The sequence below is a fragment of the Danio aesculapii genome, chromosome 15 (genome assembly GCF_903798145.1).
Source record: "Danio aesculapii chromosome 15, fDanAes4.1, whole genome shotgun sequence".
Classification (NCBI taxonomy): Eukaryota; Metazoa; Chordata; class Actinopteri; order Cypriniformes; family Danionidae; genus Danio; species Danio aesculapii.
The window spans coordinates 17,358,321-17,384,238 of NC_079449.1; the positions used below are offsets into that span (position 1 = coordinate 17,358,321).

The 25,918-nt window shown below is 36.6% G+C and overlaps 2 protein-coding genes across 3 annotated transcripts; both read left to right on the forward strand.

Moving 5' to 3' along the window:
• The first annotated feature begins 530 nt into the window (after positions 1 to 530).
• LOC130242104 (protocadherin Fat 4-like) lies at positions 531 to 9,719 on the forward strand. The gene is made up of 6 exons (XM_056474118.1): positions 531 to 774; positions 4,122 to 4,448; positions 4,624 to 5,029; positions 7,911 to 8,161; positions 8,276 to 9,636; positions 9,714 to 9,719. The coding sequence occupies exons 1-6, from the start codon at positions 531 to 533 to the stop codon at positions 9,717 to 9,719; spliced, it is 2,595 nt and encodes an 864-aa protein (XP_056330093.1).
• Positions 9,687 to 25,892, forward strand: LOC130241536 (protocadherin Fat 4-like). Of its 2 annotated transcripts, XM_056473375.1 has the most exons (11): positions 9,687 to 12,604; positions 12,684 to 12,785; positions 13,435 to 13,736; positions 13,842 to 13,927; positions 15,587 to 15,760; positions 15,838 to 15,965; positions 16,046 to 16,266; positions 17,451 to 17,715; positions 18,593 to 19,663; positions 22,669 to 22,903; positions 24,833 to 25,892. In XM_056473375.1, exons 1-10 carry the CDS (start codon positions 9,721 to 9,723, stop codon positions 22,899 to 22,901), a joined length of 5,466 nt encoding a protein of 1,821 aa, XP_056329350.1. In that variant the 5' UTR covers positions 9,687 to 9,720; the 3' UTR covers positions 22,902 to 22,903; positions 24,833 to 25,892. The 2 variants fall into 2 exon arrangements, with proteins under 2 accessions (XP_056329350.1, XP_056329349.1); XM_056473374.1 differs by lacking the exon at positions 24,833 to 25,892 and having other exon boundaries at positions 22,669 to 23,210.
• The last annotated feature ends 26 nt before the right edge of the window (positions 25,893 to 25,918 follow it).

Below are 25,918 nucleotides of genomic sequence, written 5' to 3' on the forward strand. Positions count from 1 at the left end.
TACACCCAAAAATGCAAAATTACTCACTATTTGCTTACCCTCAAGAGGTTCCAATGCTTCTTGAGTTGCTTACTTCTATTGAACAATAAAAAAGATATTTTGAGGAAAATTAAAACTTGTAAGCGATGAACTTCCATAGTAGAAAAACATGGAAGTCAAAGGTTACAGGTTTCCAACTTCTTTCAAAATAACGCAACAGAAGAATGAAAGTCTTGAAAGGTTTGGAGCAAGGATGAGTAAACAATGACAGAGTATTCATTTTGGATGAACTGACCCTAATCACTTATGTTGATTTTGTATGATTTTTAGCCATTCTCTATTTTTCAATGTAGTTTACTTGATCCATTTGTTTTATGCGTTTAATACAAGTAATTCAGATTGGTTTGTTTAAACTGTATGTATAAAGCCATCTGCTAAAGTCTACAATTTTCTGCCTTGTCTGTCATTTTCATAGGACAATTGTGGGGACATGTGGAGGCTGTATATAGCAAGAAGAATGAAACCTCAGTTTTACTCAGTTCAGGAGGATGATGGGCGATGGCCTTTTTCTTCTCAATCCACATTCTGGAGAATTCCTCCTGTCCCGTGCTCTGGATTTTGAGCTGGAGCACAACTACATCTTAACTGCTGGAGCTCAGCAGGGGGGCAGTGAGCTTATCAGGGTCAGGGTTTACTTCAATGTGATTAATGTCAATGACAACCCACCGGTGTTCAGCCAGAATGCTTTCTATGCCTCCATACCGGAAGACTCACCTGTTGGGATGTGCTTCCTAAGTTGAATGTTTCAGATCCAGATGAGGTAATACTGCATGACATACACTAGTTTTAATTTTTTTGTAAATTAAAGTATTAAGGATTTGTTCTGCAATAAGGTATTACAGACATTTATAATGTTTGTTTAAATAAAACAATTATATATTTATTATGTATTCTAACTTACATTAATATTATTATTTATGTATGGGATGTTGTGTAACATAAAGCACCACAGCTATTTTCTACATTAGGAATAATGTTTCTTGAGCCCTATATTTTAGTATATTAGAAGGATTTATAAAGAATCATGTGACATGAAATTTGTAATAATGAAAATGAAAAATTAGCTTTGCCATTTCAAGAATAATTACATTTTTAAATCAGTTAAATTTTAAGAAGACATCTAAAATAAAGACTATTTTAAGGTTATCAGATTCAGATATCTCATTAAATTCAGTGAATACAGATTTAATGTAAGTGCTACTGATTGTTTATTTATTCATTTTCCTTCGGCTTAGTCTCTATTTCTGAGGTTGCCTCAACAGAATGAACCGCCAACTATTCCAGCATATGTTTTAAGCAGCAGATGCCTTTCCAGCTGCAACCCAGTACTGGGCAATGTTCATTCATTTCTAAAAATTTATAGTGAACTTCAGTTTACAGGTGGTGAATTAATGAAAAGACTGAACATATGCATACAATGAGTAGTCAGATGTTACATGCAATCTAGACTTTGGAGAAAAGATTCACAGCATTGGCGAATTCATATTAAATTGGCCAATTAAAAATAATAATATAATAATAATAATTGAAAAAATTTATTCTTTGCCTAGCCCTAATTTTAAATCATAATAAATTTCAATGTATTTGTAATGAAATTAATGAGGGGTTGATAAGATTTTTTTTTTACCTACCTTAAACATTTTTAAGTATTACTGTATACTTGGGGTGGCATGGTGGCTCAGTGGTTAGCATTGCACCTCACAGCAAGAAGGTGGAGTTTGCATGTTCTTCCCGTGTTGGTGTGGGTTTCTCCGGGTGCTCCGGTTTCCCCCACAGCCCAAACCATGCGCTATAGGTGAATTGAATAAACTAAATTGTCAGTAGTGTATGAGTGTGAATGAGAGTGTATGGATGTATCCCAGTACTGGGTTGCAGCTGAAAGGGCATCCGTTGTGTAAAACATATGCTGGATAAGTTGGCGGTTCATTCTGCTGTGGCAACCCCTGATGAATAAAGGGACTAAGCCGAAGGGAAATTGAACAAATTAATTATACTGTATACTTTTTTTTTCTTGGAAAATATTTTATCTTTAAGACAACCAAGACACATCAAAGTAAAACAAGTATGTATAACAACAAGTCTATTCAATGTACAATAGCAAAGTGGACAAAACTGGCCATAGCTTTTATTTGCCTACAGTCTCAGAACCTTCATGTTCATATGTTTGAAAAGCTTTGGGAAATGTCGAGGAGACTGAAGCGGGCTCATTAAATCTTACGTCATTTTCTTTTGTAAGACGATGAATAGTGTTCACTCTGGATGCTGACTGCAGCTAATAATGAAGAACCCTCTTTCTCGGCTTCTCTTATTTCAGGGTCAGGTTGAAGCATAGTGCACAGTGAAATTCACATTTTTGTTCCTGATAACGTGTTAATTTGATTAAACTAGAATGTGTTTATTATTTCTATTAGCTCGAAAGTGTTTTTATTGGCTTTGATTAAAAAAATCAACATTTAAAGAAAAAATATTATTTTAAATAAATTTAATGTATCAATGTCACATGACCAGCTCAGTTTTTACTTTCTGCTTGCACATCTAGAAGATATAAAAGTTGGAAATTTATTATCATTCTTTATTTATTATTATCTTTTTCAGGGTCAGGCTGAAGCATAGTGCACAGTGAAATTCACATTTTGTTTTGATAACATGTTAATTTTATAAAACTGAATTTATTTCTATAAGCTCTAAAGTGTTGTTATTGGCTTTAGCAAAAAAAAAAAAAAATTTAAATAATAAAAAAGATTATCATTCAATCATTTTCTTTTCGGCTTAGTCCCTTTATTAATCTGGGGTCGCCACAGTAGAATGAATCGTCAACTTATCCAGCATATGTTTTACGCAGCGGATGCCCCTCCAGCTGCAACCCATCTCTGGGAAACATCCATACACACTCATATACACTCATACACTACGGACAATTTAGCCTTCCCAATTCACCTGTAACTCTTGTCTTTGGACTGTGGGGGAAACCGGAGCACCCGAAGGAAACCCACACGAGCGCAGGGAGAACATGCAAACTCCACACAGAAACACCGACTGACCCAGCCGAGGCTCAAGCAGCGACCTTCTTGCTGTGAGGTGACAGCACTACCTACTGCGCCACTGTGTTGCCTAAAAAGATTATTTTAAATAAAATTTAATGTATCATTGATTATAATGTATCATTAAGTACGTTTACATGGACACCAATAATCTGATAATTTAATACTATTAAGACAATACTCTGATTAAGAGTCTACCCTGTAAACAGCGATTTTTGGTTCATTTAATCTGAGTAAGGTCATAATCAAACTAAACAGAAATTGAATTAAGATGAGTATGCATTATTAACATGCAGTACAGACATGTAAACACCGCAATTAAACCACATTTTGCGACATGATATTTCATACACACAGGGCCATTTGACACTATTCTCTGCACCTACTGAGTAAGTGAAGGACAACAGACACCTGCATCACAAAATGCAGAGGTTTTTTCTATACGTCATGCGGTATCAAATTCCATTAAAACAACACTCTTCCATCAACTCTCAATTGGAACCAAAAGTATAACACACTGGTCAATTGTTGAACAATTGAAAACAACTGAATTGCAATGCAATTCTAGACATGCTGTTTCGCACCAATCGCTATTGTGACCAAGAATAAAATCTGGGGAGGTTTAGGGAGTAAAATGGATATTCTCAAATTGCAAGACAAAAATGCAGATAAAAAAGGAAGCTATTTATCTATAATCAGCCATAACTATATAAAAATTAAAAAAATATTCTTTTGCTGGTATCAGAAACTGAATTGGTGCTTCCCTAAATTATTGTACTTTATACATATTTACAGAATAGCTATTCCAATTTTTGAGGGGGATTCCCATCACAGGCAGTTGATTTTATACCACAAATGGTTCATGTTCAGAGTTTAATACCTGTATCTTATGTTTATTTGAGATCTGAAAATTATAAGATTACCTGGGTAGTTGATTTCTCAGTTAATTACACCTTTAATATCACCTGCTTAGTGTGTGAATTACAACTACATTTATGTTGGCCAATATAATTCAAGTGCTCTTTTTCTTGTATCTAACAGGTATTTATGGAGAAGTGGAGTTAGCGGTCACATCTGGAGATCTTGAGAATAAGTTCTCAATAAATCAAGAGGGAGCTCTGTGCCTAAACGCTGAATTAGACAGAGAAACATATGCAATGTACAGCCTTATTGTCCAAGCCCATGATCATGCTTTACCCACAGAGACTCAACTCACAAGCTCAGTGCATGTTACCGTCTATCTTATGGATGTCAATGACAACCCCCCACTTATCACAACACCCAGTACTGTTAGTTTTCCAGAGAACGCACCTCTTCATTCTGCTGTGACAGTCGTACAGGCCACAGATGCTGATGCTGGATCTAATGGTGAATTTGTTTTTAGTTTTGAAAGTGCAGAAGATGAATCTTTCAGTATAATAGTTCAACCGGGGTTGTTTACCTGCAGAAGCCATTGGACAGGGAAACCAAGGATGTCATCAGAGTTATGCTGAAAGTCAAAGATAAGGTATTCCTGCATTGTCCAGTTTAATGAACCTCACAGTGCTTGTTGAAGATGTCAACGACCACAATCCAGAGTTCACTCAGAGCTCTTACAGCCTTTCAATATATGAGGATGTATCTCGTGGAACAAGTATACTAAAAGTTGATGCAAGCGATTGTGATATTGGGCCGAATGGACTGGTCCGGTTTTCTATCTCAGAGAGTGGGTTCATGGTGGACTCTGTTTTAGGTATAGTCTTAGTGATAGAGAAGATGGACCGAGAAAAGACACCTTTCTACAGCTTTTCAGTCTTTGCAGAAGACCAGGGAGATGTTCAAAGATCCACCACTGCAACTATCAACATCACAATCCTAGACGTCAATGACTGCATGCCTATTTTTTCACCAGAATCCCTTATTTACATGTTTTGGAAAATGGAGAGGACTCTTCTCAGCAAACACATCAGGTAAGGCACTTAAGATTGATGCACTTACTTTTTTTTTTTAATAAGCCTCACTTTTTTGTTTGAATAAAGTTTAATGTCTTGTTCAATCATTTCTGAAGATTTGAATATGTATTTTGTAGATACAGGCATCTGATGAGGACTTGGGAGCTAATGGTCAGCTGACTTATTCTATAGAATCAGGAAATGATGAGAATCTTTTCTCACTTCATTCCAATGGAACCATCCAGATCTTAGAAAATCTTGACAGGGAAGTGAAAAACCAATACATGTGGAAGTTATTGCTGTTGATTCAGGTAATCATTTGCTTCATTTATATCAAATATTCAACAGGTGTAATCACTTGATATTTTCTATTTTATTTAACTAATTTCAAGAGTTCACACTTAGATATAGCTTTATAATATTAGCAGGTTTGGCATGCTGAATAATTAAGCCCAGAACTCTCGCCTGGTCAATGAGCATATAAGAGATACAAGATCAGGTAGTTCTCGAGAGCTCCCCTTGGTAAAGGAGGAAAGGGAAGATGGGCTGGATGGGGGATTCTCCAAAAAAATGAAGATACGGGAGTAAGGCTAGACGGGCCATTTATATTGAGTTTGGAATAATCTGATTGGTTTACTAATGATTACAGATGAGAGACCAGCCACGATCAATCATATCACATGTTCCTCTTGAAGTGAAGCTTATTTATTAATAAATTTCAAGAGGATCACATGCTTATGATTGACCACAGCTGGTCCTCCATTAGCTAATACATGATTCACCAATCGTATGATTTGTAACTCATTATAAATAACCAGAGTTCCTTATCTCAGTCATCTTCGGCTTGAGGAATCACCCCTTCCACCCCTACTTCTCCTTGCTTTTTTTTCTCGATAGGGCAACACGGTGGTTAGCACTGGTGCCTCACAGCAAGAACGTCACTGGTCCAAGTCTCAAACAGGCCAGTCAAAGTTTCTGTGCGGAGTTTACAAGCTCTCCCTGTGCTCGCATGGGTTTTCCCCGGGTTCTCCGGTCTCCTCCCACAGTCCAAAAACTTGCGACAAAGGTGAATCGACCAAACCAAATTAGTACCACAGACAAGCTCGTAAGCAGCAGTATATCTCTCCATAGCAATCCCTAATTTGTCATTAGCCATAAATAGCAGGGGAGTTCTCGAGACCTACCTGAGCTCAAACTCCCCTCTCACCCAGGAAACAGGAGGTCAAGGATCTAATGAGCTCAGGGCTCTCTGCAGAGACAGCATGCCCAACACGCTTTATAATCAATCATCAGCAAAATGTAAACTCTTTAAATTAGTTTGTCAACTTCACATTGAGATATTTTAGTGTCCCCACAAAACAACTACAAATGCAAAATAAATGAGAAAAATAAAAATATATTAATTACAGATATTCTTGAAGATGCTCCCACTGGTTTTTCAGTCATGCGTTTTGCTATTTTAGAGATATTTTAGGGTTCTCACAAAACCTCTTCAAATGCAAAGTATATTAGAACTTGTCTTCAAGTAGCAACTGCTGCTGATTTTGGAGTGTTTTCAAATATGTAGTACATCATTGTGCATGGTAGAATTGAGAGTACATTTAAAATATACAAAATAGGTGGCACTCTTTCCACAACACAGTCATAATAATCTGATCCTCAAGGCTATTGATAATGAAAACAGCAGTCTTAAAGGCATTACAAATGATCATGCACCTTGATTCTCAAAGATATTCATTGCAGAAGATCAAGAAGATGTCCCCACTGGTTTTTCAGTCATTAATATACCTGTTTTTGAGATGAGCTATTTATATTTGAACTATAAAGGCTAAGATGAAGATTGGTATTAATTGCTTGATGTATACCTAATTTTAATTGGTTTGTTATTCCTTTCTAGGATTTCCATCACTGACAGGCTCAGGCACTTTAATCATTGTTGTAGATGATGTCAATGACAACATTCCAGTTTTTGAAAAGGATATATTCACTGCTCATATATTGGAGGATTCTCCTCTTGGAACTTTTTTTCTGAGAATTACAGCTTCAGACTTAGATGATGGCACCAATGGCCAGCTAAGGTAATTTGTTAAGTACATTATGATGTTGTTATAAAGTGAGCATTTTCTGTAAAAAATGTTTCATTTTTTGTCTGAAATTTGAAATCACTTATATACATGTGCAGTAGATATTTGTATTTATTTTCAGCCAAGTCTTGAAAATATTATGGGCATTTTAAGGTCTACACTACCTGAAAAAAGTCTTGTCGTCGATCACAGTTGTAAGAGCAACAAATAATAACTTGACTTCTAGTTGATCATTTGGAAAAGTGGAAGAAGGTAGATTTTTCAGATGAATCATCTGTTGAACTGCATCCCGAAAATTACAAATACTGCAGAAGACCTATTGGAACCCGCATGGACCCAAGATTCTGACAGAAATCAGTCAAGTTTGGTGAAGGAAAAATCAAGGTTTGGGGTAACATTCACATTGACTTTATATTCTATACTGTACATTATTTCTGTTAAGTGACTAAACTTTTGTCTAAGCAAAGTCAGACCTTACTGTCTTAATTAAATAATTAAAAATCAAGGCATAATCATATTTTATTTTGGTAAAATAAGCGTAATCTAGAGGCCTTTGCCTTTCATGTAAGTCACTTCTGATGCCAAATTATCAACTAGAAGTCAAGTTATTATTTGTTGTTCCTAAAACTTGGATAGGCGACAAGACTTTTGTCAGGTAGTGTAGTGTGACTAATTTCAATTCAGTTTTTTTTTCTTAACTAATGTTGTCTAAACTTAAAGTTACTTTTTATAAAGTTTAAACAGTTAACAAAAACTGATAGGAACCTGTCTTTAGGTAATTGACTGTAAATAATTCACTTGTATTTCACTTTCAGATATTCTTTAGCGGGTCTCGATTTTCCATTTTTAATCAATGCAACATCTGGGGATTTGTTCACTGTAAGTGCTTTGGACAGAGAGACAGTGCCTTTCTACAGATTTTTGGTTATCGTCAGTGATGGTCATCCCACAATGCCTCTTTCCAGCTCAGCTGCTGTTGTGGTAACAATTGATGATGTGAATGATAACTTCCCATCATTTCTATATGGACCATATGTGGCCAATATACCTTTTGGGTTAACCAAAGGTAAATTTAAACATTATTGTTATGACTTTGAAATATTACATCTTTTACTTAACCACTAAAATGACTGAATTCACGTAACTCAACAAACACCCATATCCATTGTTTGTTCTACAGGATCAGTTGTTTGCACAGTGATGGCAGAAGATGCAGATGTTGAATTGAATGCAAAACTAAACTTTTCTCTGCAAGGTCAACATGCCCATCTCTTCTCCATTAACTCTCACACGGGAACAGTGTTCATTTCAGATTCAATAAGTAGAAGAAATGACATCACAGTTGATGTTCATGTGCAGGATGGAGCAGAAATGGCAAAAATGGACACAACAACCTTGACTGTCAGATTTTGGAATGACTCATACTTTCCTCAAATTGCAGTCCAGGTTAATAAGAACATTCTCTTTGAGGACACACCCATCGATACCTTAGTGGCCATTGTGACTGCAGAAACATTGAGAAATGCAACAGTGTATTTCTATCTGCCCTCTGGAAACTTTGGGGAGGTTTTTGAGCTTCATCCCAGCACTGGCGAGTTGACTATCAAGGATGCCTTAGATTTTGAAACCAACATGTATTTTCATCTAATAGTTGAAGCCAGAGACTCAGGAATACCACCTTTTTCTTCATATGCTGAACTTCATTTGAATATCAGCGACGTGAATGACAACCCACCAGTGTTCTCACAAGACATCTACAGATGTGAAGTGTATGAAAACATGGCTTCAAGTAGGGTGTGTAATGTGTTAGCAAAGGATGCGGATTCTGGAGTGTTTGCAGAAGTGCTGTACTTTATTCTGGATGGTAACATTGAGAGCACATTTAAAATAGACAAAAATCGAGGCACTCTTTCCACAACAAAACGTTTAGATAGAGAACAAATACCATATTATAAGTTCTCCATAAAGGCTATTGATAAAGAAAACAACAGCCTTTTGGCCGTAGCATCAATAATTGTTAAAGTTCTTGACACAAATGATCATGCGCCTCGATTCGCAAAGATTTTCATCACAGAGGTTCCTGAGAATGCTCCCATTGGCTTTTCAGTTATTCAGATTGTTGCTACTGATGAAGATGCTGGTCTGAATGCTGTCATTGAGTATACAATCATTGGCCATAACAGTGAGTTTCCATTCAACATTGATAAAACCACTGGCACTTTATTTGTATCGCATCCTTTGGACAGAGAAGATCAGGATCATTATATAGTGAAGATTAATGCCAATGATTCTGCTTGGAGCATCAGCACAGACGTCACCATAGACATTATAGATGTCAACGACAACACGCCAATCTTCTCTCAACCAGTATACTCTGTCACTATCCCTGAGATGAAGATTCATGAAGTTTTCATTTTACAAGTTAGTGCTACTGACAGAGATCTTGGTGAGAACTCTCAGATACTCTACTTCATCAACCCACCAAATGAACTTTTTTTTGTGAATGTATCAACCGGGGAAATTTCAAACAAACAGCCCATTGTTTTGTCTGAACTGGAATCTAAAATGTATACATTTATGGTTGTGGCATCAGACTCTGGCAATGTTTCTCTAAACAGCTCTAGCATGGTTTCAGTAGCGTTAGTGCGATATAATTATTTCCCACCCACTTTTTTTCCATTCAAGGCTTTAGTATCAGTCCCTTTAACCCTGGATGTAGGAACAGAAGTGATACAAGTATCTGCGGTAGATCAAGATTCTCTTGAAATGAACAACAGTGTTGAGTACTTCAATAGTGGTGGCAACGGATCTCTTTATTTTCAGGTTGAACATAACAGTGGAAGAGTACTGGTAAATAAAACTTTAGCAAATAGCCTTAATGTCACCCTAACACTTGAAATCACTGCAAAAGATAAAGGTCTCCCACCTCTTGCTGCACAAACTGAAATCAGTTTTGAAGTTACACAGGAGAACCAGTTTGCACCTCATTTTCTCAACAGCCAAGTCGAGTTTTTTGTTCCAGAGGATTTGCCTGTGGGATCAGTTATTGGAAAGATCCAAGGCAAAGACAAGGATGTTGGTGCCAATGGTGTTATTTTTTACTCTTTTGATGGTGGAAATGAAAATGGTTTGTTTTCCATAGAACCCCCCTCGGGATTGATAATGCTGGTTAAAGGACTTGACTTTGAGAAGTCAGAAACTCACCATCTTAGTGTCATTGCCAAAGATGGAGGTTGGCGTCCTAAGAAGGGGAGACTTAATGTCACAGTATATGTTACAGATTTAAATGACAACCCCCCTATATTTGCATCCAAAGACTATGTTGCCTCGGTTTTAGAAAATGCTTTTATTGGGACCTCAGTCTTACAAGTTTGGGCGAAGGACACAGACACAGGAATTCACTCTCAAATCTCATATACGGTTATTGCAGGAGATACTCAGCTCTTTTCTTTGGACAGCAAAAATGGATCTATTACTACTTTGGAAATTTTTGATTATGAAAAAAATCAGCATTTCGAACTTACAGTCAAGGCCACCAATGTTGGTCCTCCATTTTTGTTTGATATTGCTCGTATATACATTCAGGTTGTTGGAGTTAATGAGTTCATCCCTGCTTTTCAAAGACATCTATACAACTTTTCAGTGTCAGAAGCTTTGATGCCACAAACTGAAATAGGAAGCGTCATCGCTACTGACTATGACCTAGGCCCTGATGGAGAAGTGTTTTACATACTTGTAGGTCAAAGTAAAAAATCAAATTTTGTAGTAGACAAGCATACAGGAAAGATATATATCGCCAAAGATTTGAAAACTCGCCTCAAAAATGACGACGTATTACATGTGTTGGCAAAAAACAGAGGAGCCATTACTGGGTTTAATGTTGATGAAGCATTGATACATCTCCACATATTAGATGAAAATGATCCACCTGAGTTTGATTCAATGCTCTACATTGTAGCAGTGTCAGAAGATATCTTTATTGGGACTTCCATTACCAAAGTCAAAGCAGTGGACCCAGATGTGATTCTAGAATGGAGCAGGTTCTCGTATAGCATTGAACATGGAAATATTAATAGTTCCTTCATTATAGATCCAGTCAGTGGGGTAATTTCTGTTAACAGTCACCTGGATAGAGAGATATGGGCCATCTACAACCTGACAGTCATGGCTATTGATGATGGTTCACCTTCTGTAACAGGAAGCACAAAGGTTGCTATCACCATTAATGATATCAATGACAGTCCTCCCAAACTGTTGACCACAGAAGGGTTTATAAGAGAAAACCAGCCTGCTGGCACTCTAGTCTCCACCTTAACAGCCACAGATGATGATCTTCCTCCAAATCAAGGTCCTTTTACATACTGGATGATGAGACCTGCTGAAGGCTTTTCTCTTACTACCGAGGGAGTTCTGGTTACCTCAAAACCCTTTGACCGGGAGCATGATCCTCTTTTTAACATGCATATTGTGGTTCAAGATGCTGGTAAGCCACCAATGTCCTCCACCACTTTGTTTCATATTAAAGTTCTTGATGAAAATGATAATGCACCAGTTCCGAGAAACATTAATATATTGGTCAAATATTATGGAAGTTCCTTCCCAGGAGGGCTAATTGGAAATGTGAGACCGACTGATCTGGATGAACTGGATGTGTTCAACTGTACAATCAGAAATGGCCAACCCAGGATGTTTAGTTTCCCTTTTGGGATGTGTAATTTGTGGTCCTCCCCATACCAAGGTGAAGCAACTTATAATATTTCCGTTGAAGCAAGTGATCAGCTGCATCCTTCAGTTAACAACAGTATTTACGTCAATTACAAAGGCTTTACCAACGTCTCTCTGGACAACTGTGTGTTGTTTTACATTTCTATATCTACTCTTGAGGAGTTTCTGTCTTTGAAGTATTTAAAATTTGTTAAAGCTTTGGATAGTCTTTTTAACCTACAAGCCTCCAAAACGCATGTATTTGGAATGAAGCTGCAAGGAGATAAAATGCTGCTTCTGGCTGCAGTGAAAAGCTACAATGGTCAATATCTAACTGGAGAAGTGGCAAGCGGAATATCAAGCATGCATAAAAAGTTACTGGAAGCACAAAGCAATGTGACTATATACCAAATAACCAGCAACCCCTGTATGCTCCGTCCTTGCCATAATGGTGCCACCTGCAACAGAAACATTCACATCGGTCAGGAAGTTGCTGTGTTGGAAAGCTCCAGTCTTATATTTGTGTCCCCATATTTCGTGGAGATCTTTAACTGCTCCTGCCCAACAGGATTTACAGGTGATGCATGCGAACTGGACTTTGATGAATGTGCCAAGGAACCTTGTGAAAATGGGGGAAACTGCTACAACAATCCAGGAACTTATTTTTGTCAATGCAAAGAAGGATTCTCCGGACCACACTGTACTATAGTTGATAATGAATGTCAAACAGTGGTGTGCTTAAATGGTGGAACATGCTGGAACAGACAGGGAGGGTTCATCTGTGATTGCAACCCAGGGTATGAAGGTATGTTTTATCACTTATATGTCAGAGGGTAATTTTGTATTAATTTTTGTCAATTAATTAGCCTGTATTTTTGTCGCAGGAAGATTTTGTGATCGTATTGTTGACCACTGTGTTTCCTCTCCTTGCATTTATGGGAATTGCTCCAGTTTATTTACTGGTTATTCCTGCCAGTGTCCATTTGGTAAGTATAACTCTTTTTTATATGCAGGTGAAAGATAAATAGGGGTTTCAGCCATCATAACAATGAACAATCAAGGTGTAATACAGTGTTTCTCAACCATGTTCCTGGAGTACCACCAACACTGCATGTTTTGGATGACTCCTTTGTCTGTCACACCCATTACAGGTCTTTTAGTCTATGCTAATGAGCTGATGATCTGAATCAGGTATGTTTGGTTAAGGAGACAAGGAAATGTGCAGAGCTGGTGGTCCTCCAGGAACGTGGTTGAGAAAGACTGATGTAATACAATTCAACTTGTATTTGTATATATACGAACACCAAAATTCAATGTCTCTGATTATGATTTACAGTAGCTATTGACCTGATTTAGTGAGGTTGACTGATATTCCATTAATTATTATAATATTTTAAATGTTAATATATGTATGTTTAACATTTTTATTTTCCTATCAAATGTACTTCTACATTATAAAATAATAATAATGTTTTATTAAACTCAAGTATTATTTTGAATGTGTTTAACTGTTTCATTGTGATGATAAATTTATTAATTATGTATCAACTGTTAGTCAAATCAAAAAATGAATTTTCTAAATTTATTTATAAATATGTTTTTCTGATTATATCTGATATTTATATTTATTGTTAGGTGTGAGTGGAGTCAACTGTGATGAACAGAGTTATGGCTTCCAGGAACTATCGTATATTGAATATCCTCCATTGGATCCGCAATATAACTTCATCTATCTGGAATTTGCAACCGTGCAGCAAAATGCTCTGCTTTTGTACAACCATGGCAAGCCATCAACTTCAGACTTTCTGGCTCTTGAAATCCTGAGCGGAAGGCTGTTTCTGTCTTATGATCTTGGATCTGGGGTGATACGATTGGAAACAGGGAAGACCATAGCTGATGGATTATTTCACAACATCTCTTTAAGAAGATCTGGAAATGTACGTGATTTATGGTAATTTCGTCAATCTTAGGAGCCAATCAAGCCATATTTATGAAAGAGTTGGCAGATTCTATTTAGATATTCACCCCTTTTTGTCACTCAGATGGCCTCTCTAGAAATCGACAACTGCTCTGTCTATGAACCTCAAGGCTTTTGCACACAGCAAACTGGTGCCACTGGAAACCAAAGGTAGTTTTAATTTAATCATGCCAATTTATTTGTTATATTGCATTCTGTTATATCAGGGTTGTCCAAACTCGCTTCTAGAGGGTCGGTGTCCTGCAGATTTTAGCTCCAACTTGCCTCAACACACCTGCACAAGCCTAGTAAGAGCTTAATTAGCTAGCCCAGGTGTGTCTGATTGGGGTTGGAACTAAACTTCGCAGAACACTGGCCCTCCAGGACCAAGTTTGGGCACCCCTGTGTTATATTCTATAAAACTGTTCTTTGTAATGTGTTTGACCAAACAGGACTAGTTAAGTTGTTAACTGAATCATTAGTTATTCTCTTTAATCATTTAAATATTCATCTTTTTTGTCAACACTCCTATTACTAATGCTCTATTTTATTTTCTACTTTTATTTTTGTCATTAGTAAGTTGCCTTGGATAAAATATTCTGCCAAATGAAAAAATGTTAATGTACATTTTGTCCTAGACTTGGAACACTCCACTCATTTGGCTCATTTTACAACTCTCTACAGTTAAACAGCTGAGTTTTATCAGTTTTGGATCCATTCAGCTGATCTCCTGGTCTGGCAGTAGCTCTTTTAGTTAGCTTAGCATATATTATTGAATTGGTTTAAACCAGGGGTGCCCAAACTTATTCCTGGAGGGCCAGTGTCCTGCAAATTTTAGCTCCAACATGCCTCAACCTGCAAGGATGTTTCTAGAAAGCCTAGTAAGAGCTTGATTAGCTAGCCCAGGTGTGTCTGATTGGGGTTGGAACTAAACTTTGCTGGACACCGGCCCTCCAGGGCTGAGTGTGGACACCCCTGGTTTAGACCTTTAGCGACCTACACAAAAAAAAAAAAAAAATGTCAGGAGCACTTTTTGTTAACTTAGGATTTGACAATTAGCATCTTGCTCATTTTCCATCAGTCTTAGTACATGATGTAACTATGAGAGAGTCGAGCTTTTAATGGAAAAAGATATCCAAATTTTTTACAAAAAATCGGGTGGTTCGAAAGACCTAACCTTCTCTGACAAAGTTCCAGAATTTGTGCTCATTTGTCCTATTTTGACTGCTATGTCATCATAAATTGTTAAAAAAAAATACAAATGAAAAAAACCTATTGAAGAAGGCTTTAAGACCAAGCCCAATCATGTGTTGGCTGCTTCGGTGTGACTTCCTGTTCTTCCCATTCCAAATTCTGACTGAGGAAAGTTGAATGTGCTGCCGGATGCATGTTATTTGCCTAATAAATGACAATAGGTTACAGTTTTTAATTTAAAACTTTACCAGATTCCAATTTTTTTTCTAATAATATTTAATGTGATAAATTTGTATATAAAAAAAAGTAAGTAGGCTATTGTTTCCCTATTTCTTTATTATAAAATCTTTAGGATGTTTTTGGTATATCAAAAAGTGTTTTCTTCATGACCATCCGAAAAAATTATTTAAAATTAATTAAAATGCAGTATTTAAACCTCACAATTACATAGAAAATGAGGCGAATAACTTAGAAAAGGTCTACTTTTGATAGAAAAAAGAACCACTCCTTTCACCAGGCTGGCTACAGGCCTGTAGTACATTCAAACTTGTTTGAGATAAATTTTTTTACCTCCTATATGTATCCAATATACTTGTTTATATTTCTGAACTCCTGTAAATTATGTTTTACACACAGGACTCTAGAAGTGAGCTCAAATAACATGACATTTGGTGGTATAAAGTCTATTGATGCCATTTTGCTAAGGCAAATCAGAACTCATGACTTTGTTGGCTGTATGAGAAACCTGCAAGTGAACAACATTCGTCCTGATTCATTAAAATCTCTGGCATCCCACAATGTTCTTCCAAGGTTAGTTTCAAGCAGAACTTTGTATTTGTCAAATTGCTTTCATAATACTTTTCATTTGATTTCTTTTTAAAAACTAGGTGTCCAAGAACACATATTCCTCCCTGTGAGGCTGCAGTGTGTTTGAATGAAGGAGTTTGTCAAGACCAATGGTCTCATCACCGCTGCCAGTGCAGAGATCACTTCACCGGACCCAGCTGTGCCATGAGTAACTGCATTCATTCATACCTGTCTTTTGGTTTGTAGTTAAAAGTTATTTAACAGTTGTTGGACTTGTGTCTCTGATAGATTTGGCTGAGCAGCATGTATTGTTTCTCAACGGGGAGGCTTATGTTGAGTTTGATGTCAAAGAAAGCTACAGAAGAAACCAGCTTCTGCAAGCCATTCTGGATTCTGGGAAGGAAGGAGACTCTCTGGGTTTTGACAGTGTTGAAATCAAGATGAGGACTGTACGAAGAAATGGTGTACTGGTTGTGTGTTGGAGTCAATCAGCACATTTAAAACTTAAGGTGAACTCTGAAGAATTTGTAGTTAGTAATAACAGATAAATTAGGTAAAAGATTTAGTAGTAACTCTACAAGTAAAAAATATATTTGTTATGACATTGCCAAAGCTGATTAAATAATAAATAATGAATACATAAAAATTATAATTAATTAATTGTAATTAAATATACTGTAATTAATATAATATTATATATTATTTTATTCATTCATTCATTTTCTTTTCGGCTTAGTGCCTTTATTAATCTGGAGTCGCCACAGCAGAATGGACCGCCAACTTATCCAGCATATGTTTTACGCAGCGGATTCCCTTCCAGATGCAACCCATCACTGGGAAACATCCATACACTTATTCACACATACACTATGGCCAATTTTAGCTTACCCAATTTACCTATAGCATGTCTTTGGACTTGTGGGGGAAACCGGAGCACCCGGAGGAAACCCACGCGGACACGGGGAGAACATGCACACAGAAATGCCTTCTTGCTGTGAGGCAATTGTGCTACCTACTGTGCCACTGTGATGCCCTACTATTTTATATATAATAATAAAATAAATGATTATTAATTAATTAATTTAAATGTTTTGGTAAGATGGTAGAACAACAGAAGTAGAATATGACCATTTTTGGAAGAATTTAAACTGAAATGTGAATAAAATAAGTTCATAAAAACACTTTTTTAATTACTAGAACTTTACTGTCTCTTTATTATTAATATTTCATTACTTATTTGGTAAAAATTCCCAATGGACCCTTTTCAAAAACAAACTGAGCTACCGCTTATGCAGTGTGTTTTTAATGCAGTCTCTATGGACAGGACAGTAAATTTGACGTTGTACTCTCTTCTATCTGCGTTATCAGTCTCACACATTTTTTCCCTTTTTCTGAAAGTCTTGATAACACCATCGTGGAGTTTTTCTTTTATTATTTCAACAAATAGGATTGTAAATAAAATATTTGTTGTACTTTCTCATCCACTACACTCTAAGTTTACCCAACTATGATGACCTCTGCTACTGAGAAACAAGGAAATGTGAAAAGGGTCCATTAAGATATTTATATGTGTATTATTCCACTAACACTAGAGCTAAGCAAGCTTTTATGAAACTGTGAATAATCCCTTAGTTGTTTGCTTCCCTACATTAATAAAAGCCTGATGATTTTAAATCTGCTCTTTCTCTCTCAGATATCAGATGGGAAGCCTCTATACATGTTCACCAATGTCACATCTGGTCATCAGCTTGAGCTGTCAGTGGAGGGAAATGTGTCAGATGGACAGTGGCATGTTCTTCATCTGCGCAGAAGAGGCTCCTTTTTCTCTCTGTTTCTGGATGATCGGCCTGTTGCAAACACCACCAATGGCACCATAACTCATTCAGCATTCCTTGTGGAGACCATTTTTTTGGGCTCTGATCCAGCGAGAGATATCCCAGAGATCATCCAAAACTTAGGTAGGACTGGCCTTGATTTGTTAGTTATTAAATAATATATTTTTTAGAGGTGTAATGGTAAATAATTTTCACAGTTATGTTAGTATGATGGATTTTAAGCACAGTGCTATATTGGCACAAGTAGGGAAAAGAAATGTAAAACTTAAAATTCTTTTTTTTTTTATTGTTTTATTATTATTAACATTGTGAACATCAGCAGTTTAAAATGAATTTAAATTAATTTTTTCATTTAAAAAAAGATACACACACTCACTGGCCACTTTATTAGGTACACCTTACTAGTATCGGCTTGGACCCCCTTTTGCCTTCAGAACTGCCTTAATCCTTCGTGGCAAAGAGTCAACTGAGTACTGGAAATATTCCTCATAGATTTTAGTCCATATTGACATGACAACATCACGCAGTTGCTGCAGGTTTGTCGGCTGCACATCCATGATGCTAATCTCCCGTTCCACCACATCCCAAAGGTGCTCTATTGGATTGAGATCTGGTGACTGTGGAGGCCATTTGAGTAAAGTGAACTCATTGTCATGTTGAAGAATCCAGTCTGAGATGATTCATGCTTTATGAAATGGTGTGTTATCCTGCTGGAAGCAGCCATCAGAAGATGGGTACACTGTGGTCATAAAGGGATATACATGGTCAGCAACAATACTCAGAGATTGTAAATGCAAGTCAGGAAAATCATCCAGGGAGATATAAGTTATTGAGGAACCATGTCTGGTGACTAGTTCCTATATCTAAGTTCCTGTAACTACATGGTGCAAAAGCCCAAATACATTTTAACAGTTACAGTATGTTCCTATAGAGTGTGGAATGCTGCAATATCACAGCATAGCATACAGTACACTAACACAGATTATATTTGTTTTCCTAGGTTTTAGAGGATGTGTGGAATACATCAAATACAACGGCCACCTCTTATCCTTCAACGGCCACAATGATATAGTTGAGTCCAGCTCCAGCCTGTCTGCCTTTCAGACCTTCTGTGTTTCTCCAATCTACTGTGTTCTGACTCCGTGCCTTGAAGATTCCTGTCTGTCTGAGCCCTGCTGGAACAACAGTGACTGTGGATCTTCATCCAGAGATGACTACTGGTGCATCTGTCTGCCCTCAGAGTCTTCATGTGGATCATGCTCATCCGACCTCATCCATAGTGATCCCTGTTCTCCAACCAAAAAAACTGCCCCGTTATGGATTGTTGCAGTCGTTATTCCCATTGCCCTCATTTTGCTGATCCTAGTTCTGTGTTTTGTCCTCAGGAGACATCAAAATCATAGTGAAGTTGAAAAGAAGAGTCATATCTACCTTATGCCACCTAACAAACCACATGGCATGGATAACCTGGCGTTTAGTTTAAGTCCCGCAGAGATGCCAAACATCTCAAATGAACCAAACAAGCAGCCAGATTTGATTAAACCAAGGGATTCAACGCAAGGAGTGGAACGTTTTACTGAAAGTGGTCCTTTGTGTCACGTCTCAGGTTTTGCAGGAAGTGAACTGGAGTATTATGAGATTGACAGCACATACTCGGATGTGATGAAGACGGAAGATGAACAGGCAAATGCAAAAGTTCCTCAATCCACCATGCAGCCTCAAAATAATCACAAACCATCTCCTAAGCTTCATCTGAAGACACCCGGAGGTGATTTTCACCAATGGCAGCATCAATCCCACTTGTTCTTCAAGAGAAAACTAGCTCCTGACCTTACAGGCCCACCGCAGTACCTATCTGCTGATGAGGTTGAGAAACTGAACACCCCACGAGATGGCAAAAGACACTTGAATCAGAATTTGAGGGGGGGTCCTATTCAGTCATGCCGTGGTGGGCCGATTGAGACGTCATCGGAGAGCGAGAGTCACTGCTCATTCACCGCTTCTGAGTTTGACTGTGAGAGAGAACTGTCCCTCATCAGCTCACATCACAAAGATGAACATCAACCTGAAGGTAAGCTTTCTTTTATTTGACACCTAAAATAAATGAATAGATTGGCCTTTTAGAATCAATGGTGGAAAAAGAACTGAAAAATCATACTCAAGTTAAAGTACTATTACTTGCCTAAAAATGTAGTAGAAGTAGAGTAAAAGCATCTGTTGTAAATATTACTCAAAGTATGAGTAAAAAGTAGACCTTTCGAAAGTACTCAAGAGTGGTGAGTATTATGCTGTAAAAAGCTGAAGCATTTACATGTAATTTGTGGATGTGTGTAAACGTAACATTCTGTAGTGCATTTAGTTATTGCCCAGCAGGCACACAATGTCATTAGACGTTAATATTAGTTTAGATTTAGTCGTCAGGTGACCAAAACTCAATGTCTAGCCAGTGTCTAAGGACAACATTATTTTGATGTCCAATAACGACGCCAAATGACGTTGATATTTGGTTGATTTTAGGTTGTGTTGGAAAGTGGCCCAAATCCAACATCGAGCCAACATCTTAAACAAACGTAATTTTGACATCAAATACTGACATTTATTCGTCAGATATGCAACCAAAATCCAACATGATAAACGTCCACACAGCTTCAACCTGTAACATCGTTAGATGTTGATATTTGGTTGATTTTAGGTTGGACGTTGGACATTGACGTCAGCCGATCTTAAGTTCTAATGTTAACTCGATTTTCATTTCCAAACAAATTGCAACATCCCCACGACATTGGGGTACAACGTCAATCTGTCGTCATGTTGACATCTTGTGCCTGCTGGGTGTTTTCGGTCACCATATGGTAAACATCCATCATCTTCTCATTAGTGACATGCTTCTAAACAATCTCTGGGTCATTGTGTGTAAAAATTTTGGACATCTTGGAAACTTTAAATACCTCCAAACAGTTTGCTGCAATTATAAATCGCCCATGTCTTGAGGTAGTTCATTATGATGCGATTTACCTCCTATGTGTGATTTGATTGGACAGGAATCACAAGACTTATTTTTCTACTCAGCCAATCAACATAGACAAGAAAAAATAAAGTGGTGATTGCAGGAAAAAGAAAGAAGTGGAGTAAAAGTACAGATACAGCCCTATAAATGTACTCAAGGGAAAGTAAAAGTACACATTTTTAAAACTACTCAGTAAATTACAATTTCTGAGAAAAACTACTCAAAAACAGTAGTTTGAGTATTTGTAATGTGTTACTTTACATCACTGGTTAGAATATTCATAAATCAAATAATATACTTGTCTGAGATGCAAATAAGAAATAATGGTGGCTTGGTGAGAAATGTATTACTGAAGGTAAAAATGTTCTTCTATCAGAATTTAAGCATGAGTCATGAGGATTAATTAAGTTAGTTCACCCAAAAAATAAAATTGTACTCATTTACTCACCCTTCACTTGTTCAAAACCGCTTTAAATTTCTTTCTTCTGTTGAACACAAAAGAAGATATTTTGAAAAAGGCTGGTTGCTGGGACATACCGACTTCCATAGTAGGAAAAAAAAGGTCCCAACTACCAGCAATTTTCAAAATATCTTCTTTTGTGTTCAACAGAATAAAGAATCATATAAAGGTTTAAAACAGTAAATTATGAGGTAATTTTGAATTTTGTGTGGACAATCCCTATTATATATAGGGATATATAATGGATATATAATGTTCTTATCTAGTTATAGTCTAGTTCTAGATTTTGTTTTTATTAATTTCTTGTGAATTAATTACCCCCCCCCCACCTCACAAAAACAAAATTAGTTTGATGATTGAAATTAAAATCATACACTATAAAATACTGTATTTGCTGAGAAAATCCCTCAAAGGTACAAAAAAGATACAATTTTGGTTAGAAAATTACAGTATTTACCTGTGAGTTGCTGGACTGACTTTCATAATATGAAGAACTATCCCAACAGGCACAGGACGTCAACATGATGTCAGATTGAGGTTGTACCCCAAGGCCGTAAGATGTTGCATTTTATTTGGAATTGAAAATCGAGTTGACGTTAGAACCTAACGTCTGGCCAACATCAATGTCCAATGTTGGGTAGATGTTGTATTTAAGTTACTTTCCATTGCAAGCTACAAAACAACAAAATATCAGCTTGTAATTTACAGCTTGACGTTTTGTTGATGTTACCACTATAATGTCTATCAGATGTTGGATTTTGGTTGTCATACCTGATGATTAAGTGTCAGTATTTGACGTCAATATGACGTTGATTTAAGATGTTGGCTCGGCGTTTTTGGTCACTTTCCAACACAACCTAAAATCAACCAAATATCAACATCATTTCACGTCCTAACTTGACATCCAAACAATATTGTCCTTAGATGCTGGCGAGTGGCGAACTATATTCAACTTAACAGTAACATCTTTAACGTTATGTGTCTGCTGGGAGTACAGTAGTCAGTGCAGTCCAGAAAAATATATTTTATGTTTTGCAGAAGCATTATATTTAAATCAGCAATTTATATATGTTTGGAACAAATTGAGGGTGAGTAAGTGTTGAACACAAAGAAGCTATTATGAAAAAAATTGGAAACCTGTAACCATTGACTTCCATAGTATTTTTACTACTATTGAAGTCATTGGTTAGAGGTTTATTAGCATTTTTCAAAATATCTTCTTTTGTATTCAACAGAAGAACAAAACTCATAAAGCTTTGGAATCACTAAAAGATGAGAGTCTTCATTTTTGGGTGAGCTATCCCTTTAGTAACATCACAGTGACATCTTGTGGTTTGACCAATTTAAAACACCAAACAGTTCTTGTTACGTTTGGGTGCCATCTAGTGGGCATCTAAATATCACCACCAGAGTCTTCCAAATGAACACAAGACCTTGACATCCTTACTGTACCTTTTGAAATTGTTGGCTGTTCATTCAAATTCAGCCAATGAGTTAGTAAAATATCACATGTAAAAGCACACCATAATGTTATAACAGATATTGATGTATAAAGTGATTTTCTGGTTTGATTTTCCTTAGACTCTGTTTTTGCATGTTTTGGGTGTAGATTTGTCCAGTGGACAATTTATTCTGATGGCTCCTTCACCCTTCAGAGATGTGCTCTCCACCCAAAATCTGCCCTGTTCCTCTTCATCTGACGGGATCCAGCGGCTGGAGAATCTGCTTAATCTAGGAGTGCATTTTCACAGCTATGCGGATGTGTTTAAGGATTTAGCCAACTTACCGACCCATCAGCCAACCGACTGTGAATTTCAGAGTGACCAGGAGGAAATCATTTAAAAGTATGTTCAAAAACTAGGTTCACACTTCATTTAAAAGGCCTTTGTTATTTAATCAATTCTGCTCAACTCACTGGTAATTTCAATCATTGCATAAGAATATTAATTAAACTGTAAAGAAGCTGTTTATATGGTATGAAAGGCATATCTTTTGCAGGTTATCAATAGTTTACCAATAATAATCATGACCGTTGATCATGCATGAATGTATAATGGTGTATGAGGAACATACTAATCTTGTTATATTAGCACCATCTGGTGTCAGATCTATATTCTATTTATAATGAGCAAACCATCTACATTTTTATTGTTTAACTTCTATCCCAAAAGCAATATTTATTTGAACTTATAAATATTTTGTGTCTGTTAAAACAACATCCAATGTGAAAGATAGTCAAATAAAATACATATTTAATGTATTATATACTCTTTATAAGTAATAATAGAGATTATTATTTTTATTAAGTTTTTGCACTGTAAATTAAAATAATGACCCCGGAAAAATAAATGTAATAAGCCGAGAAGAAAATGAATGAATGAATTAATGAAATAATTAATTAAAATAATATAATTATCATTAATTTATTAGTAATGTGTTCCTTGTTTTAACAGAGAATAATAGGATAGAAGTTTATAATGGAAGATGCATAAAAAGCCGAATAGTATGCTTTTTGAAAGAAAATAGATATATTTAATCATTTGATTACAAGCATTATATATAATATATATGAGATTTATATATATAAGAAGCCACTAAAAATTAAGTCAGTTCTGAAGTGGGTTCGACCTGGTACTAGCAAAATACACCTAAATGCAGTGTGAATAATCTACATTTTACATAGCTCCAAAATAAATGTAGAAACAAAGAAAGTAAATCGCCTCAGAAAATGCATTAAGATGGCTATTAGAAAACAAAGATGATGATGCCATCTGCTGGCCATTGGTCCACAGTGAAAACAGCAGTCCATTGTGGATTTTAAAACATTAACATATTTAAAATGAAGGTTTTTGTAAGTAATATTATGCAAGTGCCTTAAGGCATGATGTTGACATGATTATTGTTATCTTTTCAGCTGCATATTACTGAAGCACATAGAAGAAATAATCCAGTGTGTTCATTTTGATAAACTGTAGAAATCAGTTTTCTTTAGTTTACATTTATTTCCTTATACGTGGTTAGAAAACTGCAATGAAATTGATTACATGGTAAACATTTACACTGTACTATTTCCAAGGAGTAAAATCTTACAAAATAGTTAAAATGAAACAATGTTGGAATCTTTTTATTCATTTTCCTTCGGTTTAGTCCCTTTATTCATCAGGGGTCGCCACAGCGGAATGAACCACCAACTTATCCAGCATATGTTTTACACAGCAGATGCCCTTCCAGCTGCAATCCAGTATTGCGAAACATCCAACCCAGGCTCCTTCTGATTACGTACCCTTATATACATTTCTGGAGAGAGCAAAATATATCCCATGAGCTGTGTTTCTGTTTTCGCGAGTCCACCAGAGGCCGCTGTGTGCGCTTTTTGCGATCTCAAATTTCTCTTGCGAGTGCCATTCGGCCTGATGTTCTCAAGTAAATCCACAAGAAGCTGCTGTTGACTGACTGACTGACTGACTGACTGACTGACTTACTGACTGACCGATCCTCCCACCCAGGGCCGGCGCATCCATAGAGCGCCAGTTCAGCTTGCTCCGGCCCTGCTCCCACCCTCCCCCTTCACAACACCAAACCGATAGTGTTTTAAAAAGCACCAATTGAGTCGCCCACCCCCTTCGCTTAACCCAAAAGATTTTCCTCGGGGCCACCTGATTTTTACCACATTTTCAGATTTTACCACATTCTCATCCTGTTATTTACATGTTTATTTTATTTTTTGGCTTCTGTTTTGGTCTTACCTGCTTTCTGGAACCGTTCTTCACCAGACTCGAACCCCATCGTCACGGTCAACTCTGCTCTGCGTCTTAAGTCCACCAATGTACATGTCGAGCCACTGACTGGACAAACTGGTAACAGCAGAAAAGCCAGCCATACGGAGGTAATTGGTCAGTGAGAAAGAACACTTTGATCTTCCTCATCCTCCAGACAGCAACAGAAAGCCCAGTAAAGGAGCCAAAAAAGGAAACATTACGTGTGACTTCAGCAGTTCAACTGTAATTACATAAAGCTCCAAGAACACTTGTGTGACATTGACTACATTTATATGGACATGATTATATGGACATGATATAAGGCAAATGATTTGCCTTAATCTGAATAAGACAGTAACATGATTAAGGTGTTTACATGAGTTGCTTTTTGATTGTTCCTTTCATGATCCTGATTTACATTTTATTGCACATAATTCGAGTAACGTCATTGCGTCATCATGCTATCCACATTTCCTCTGGAGTTTCATGTAATTTCATGTGTTTCAGTTTTAATTTGTCGACTTTTACTGCAACTTGGCACTTTCACTTTCATTCAGGAACATTTCATGCATGCCCACCATGACAAACGAGATATTAGATGTGAGTATGAACTGCTGGAAGAGTGTTGTTTTAATGGAATTTGATAATGCATAATTTCAAATTACATATAAATATACTACACACATTTTCCAATTTTAGTTATTAACAAGATTTATTAAAAGCACTTTTACTACAGGAAGTGCATATACACAAAACATTTTTTTGCAAAAATGTTAAAGGAGGAGCACATATTAACTGTTTTAATTGCTATTCTATTTTTAGATTTAGAAATCACTTTTATATACATTTGAATCTCTTTTTCTAGCACCATGAAGAGAGGTTTGCTTTTGGCAAACTTGGATTTATGTGTGTGAAATTTACATAATATTAAAATAAAGTTTATAATAAAAGCAGCATCTTTTAAAAGAGTTATCCTTAACATAAAAACCCCAAATAACATAACATAATAACCCCATGTTTATAAGATAAGGAAAATGATTTAAAAATATTATGAGCAATAAAAGCTTCAACTATAACCCAAAAAGTTGAATATAGTGGCAA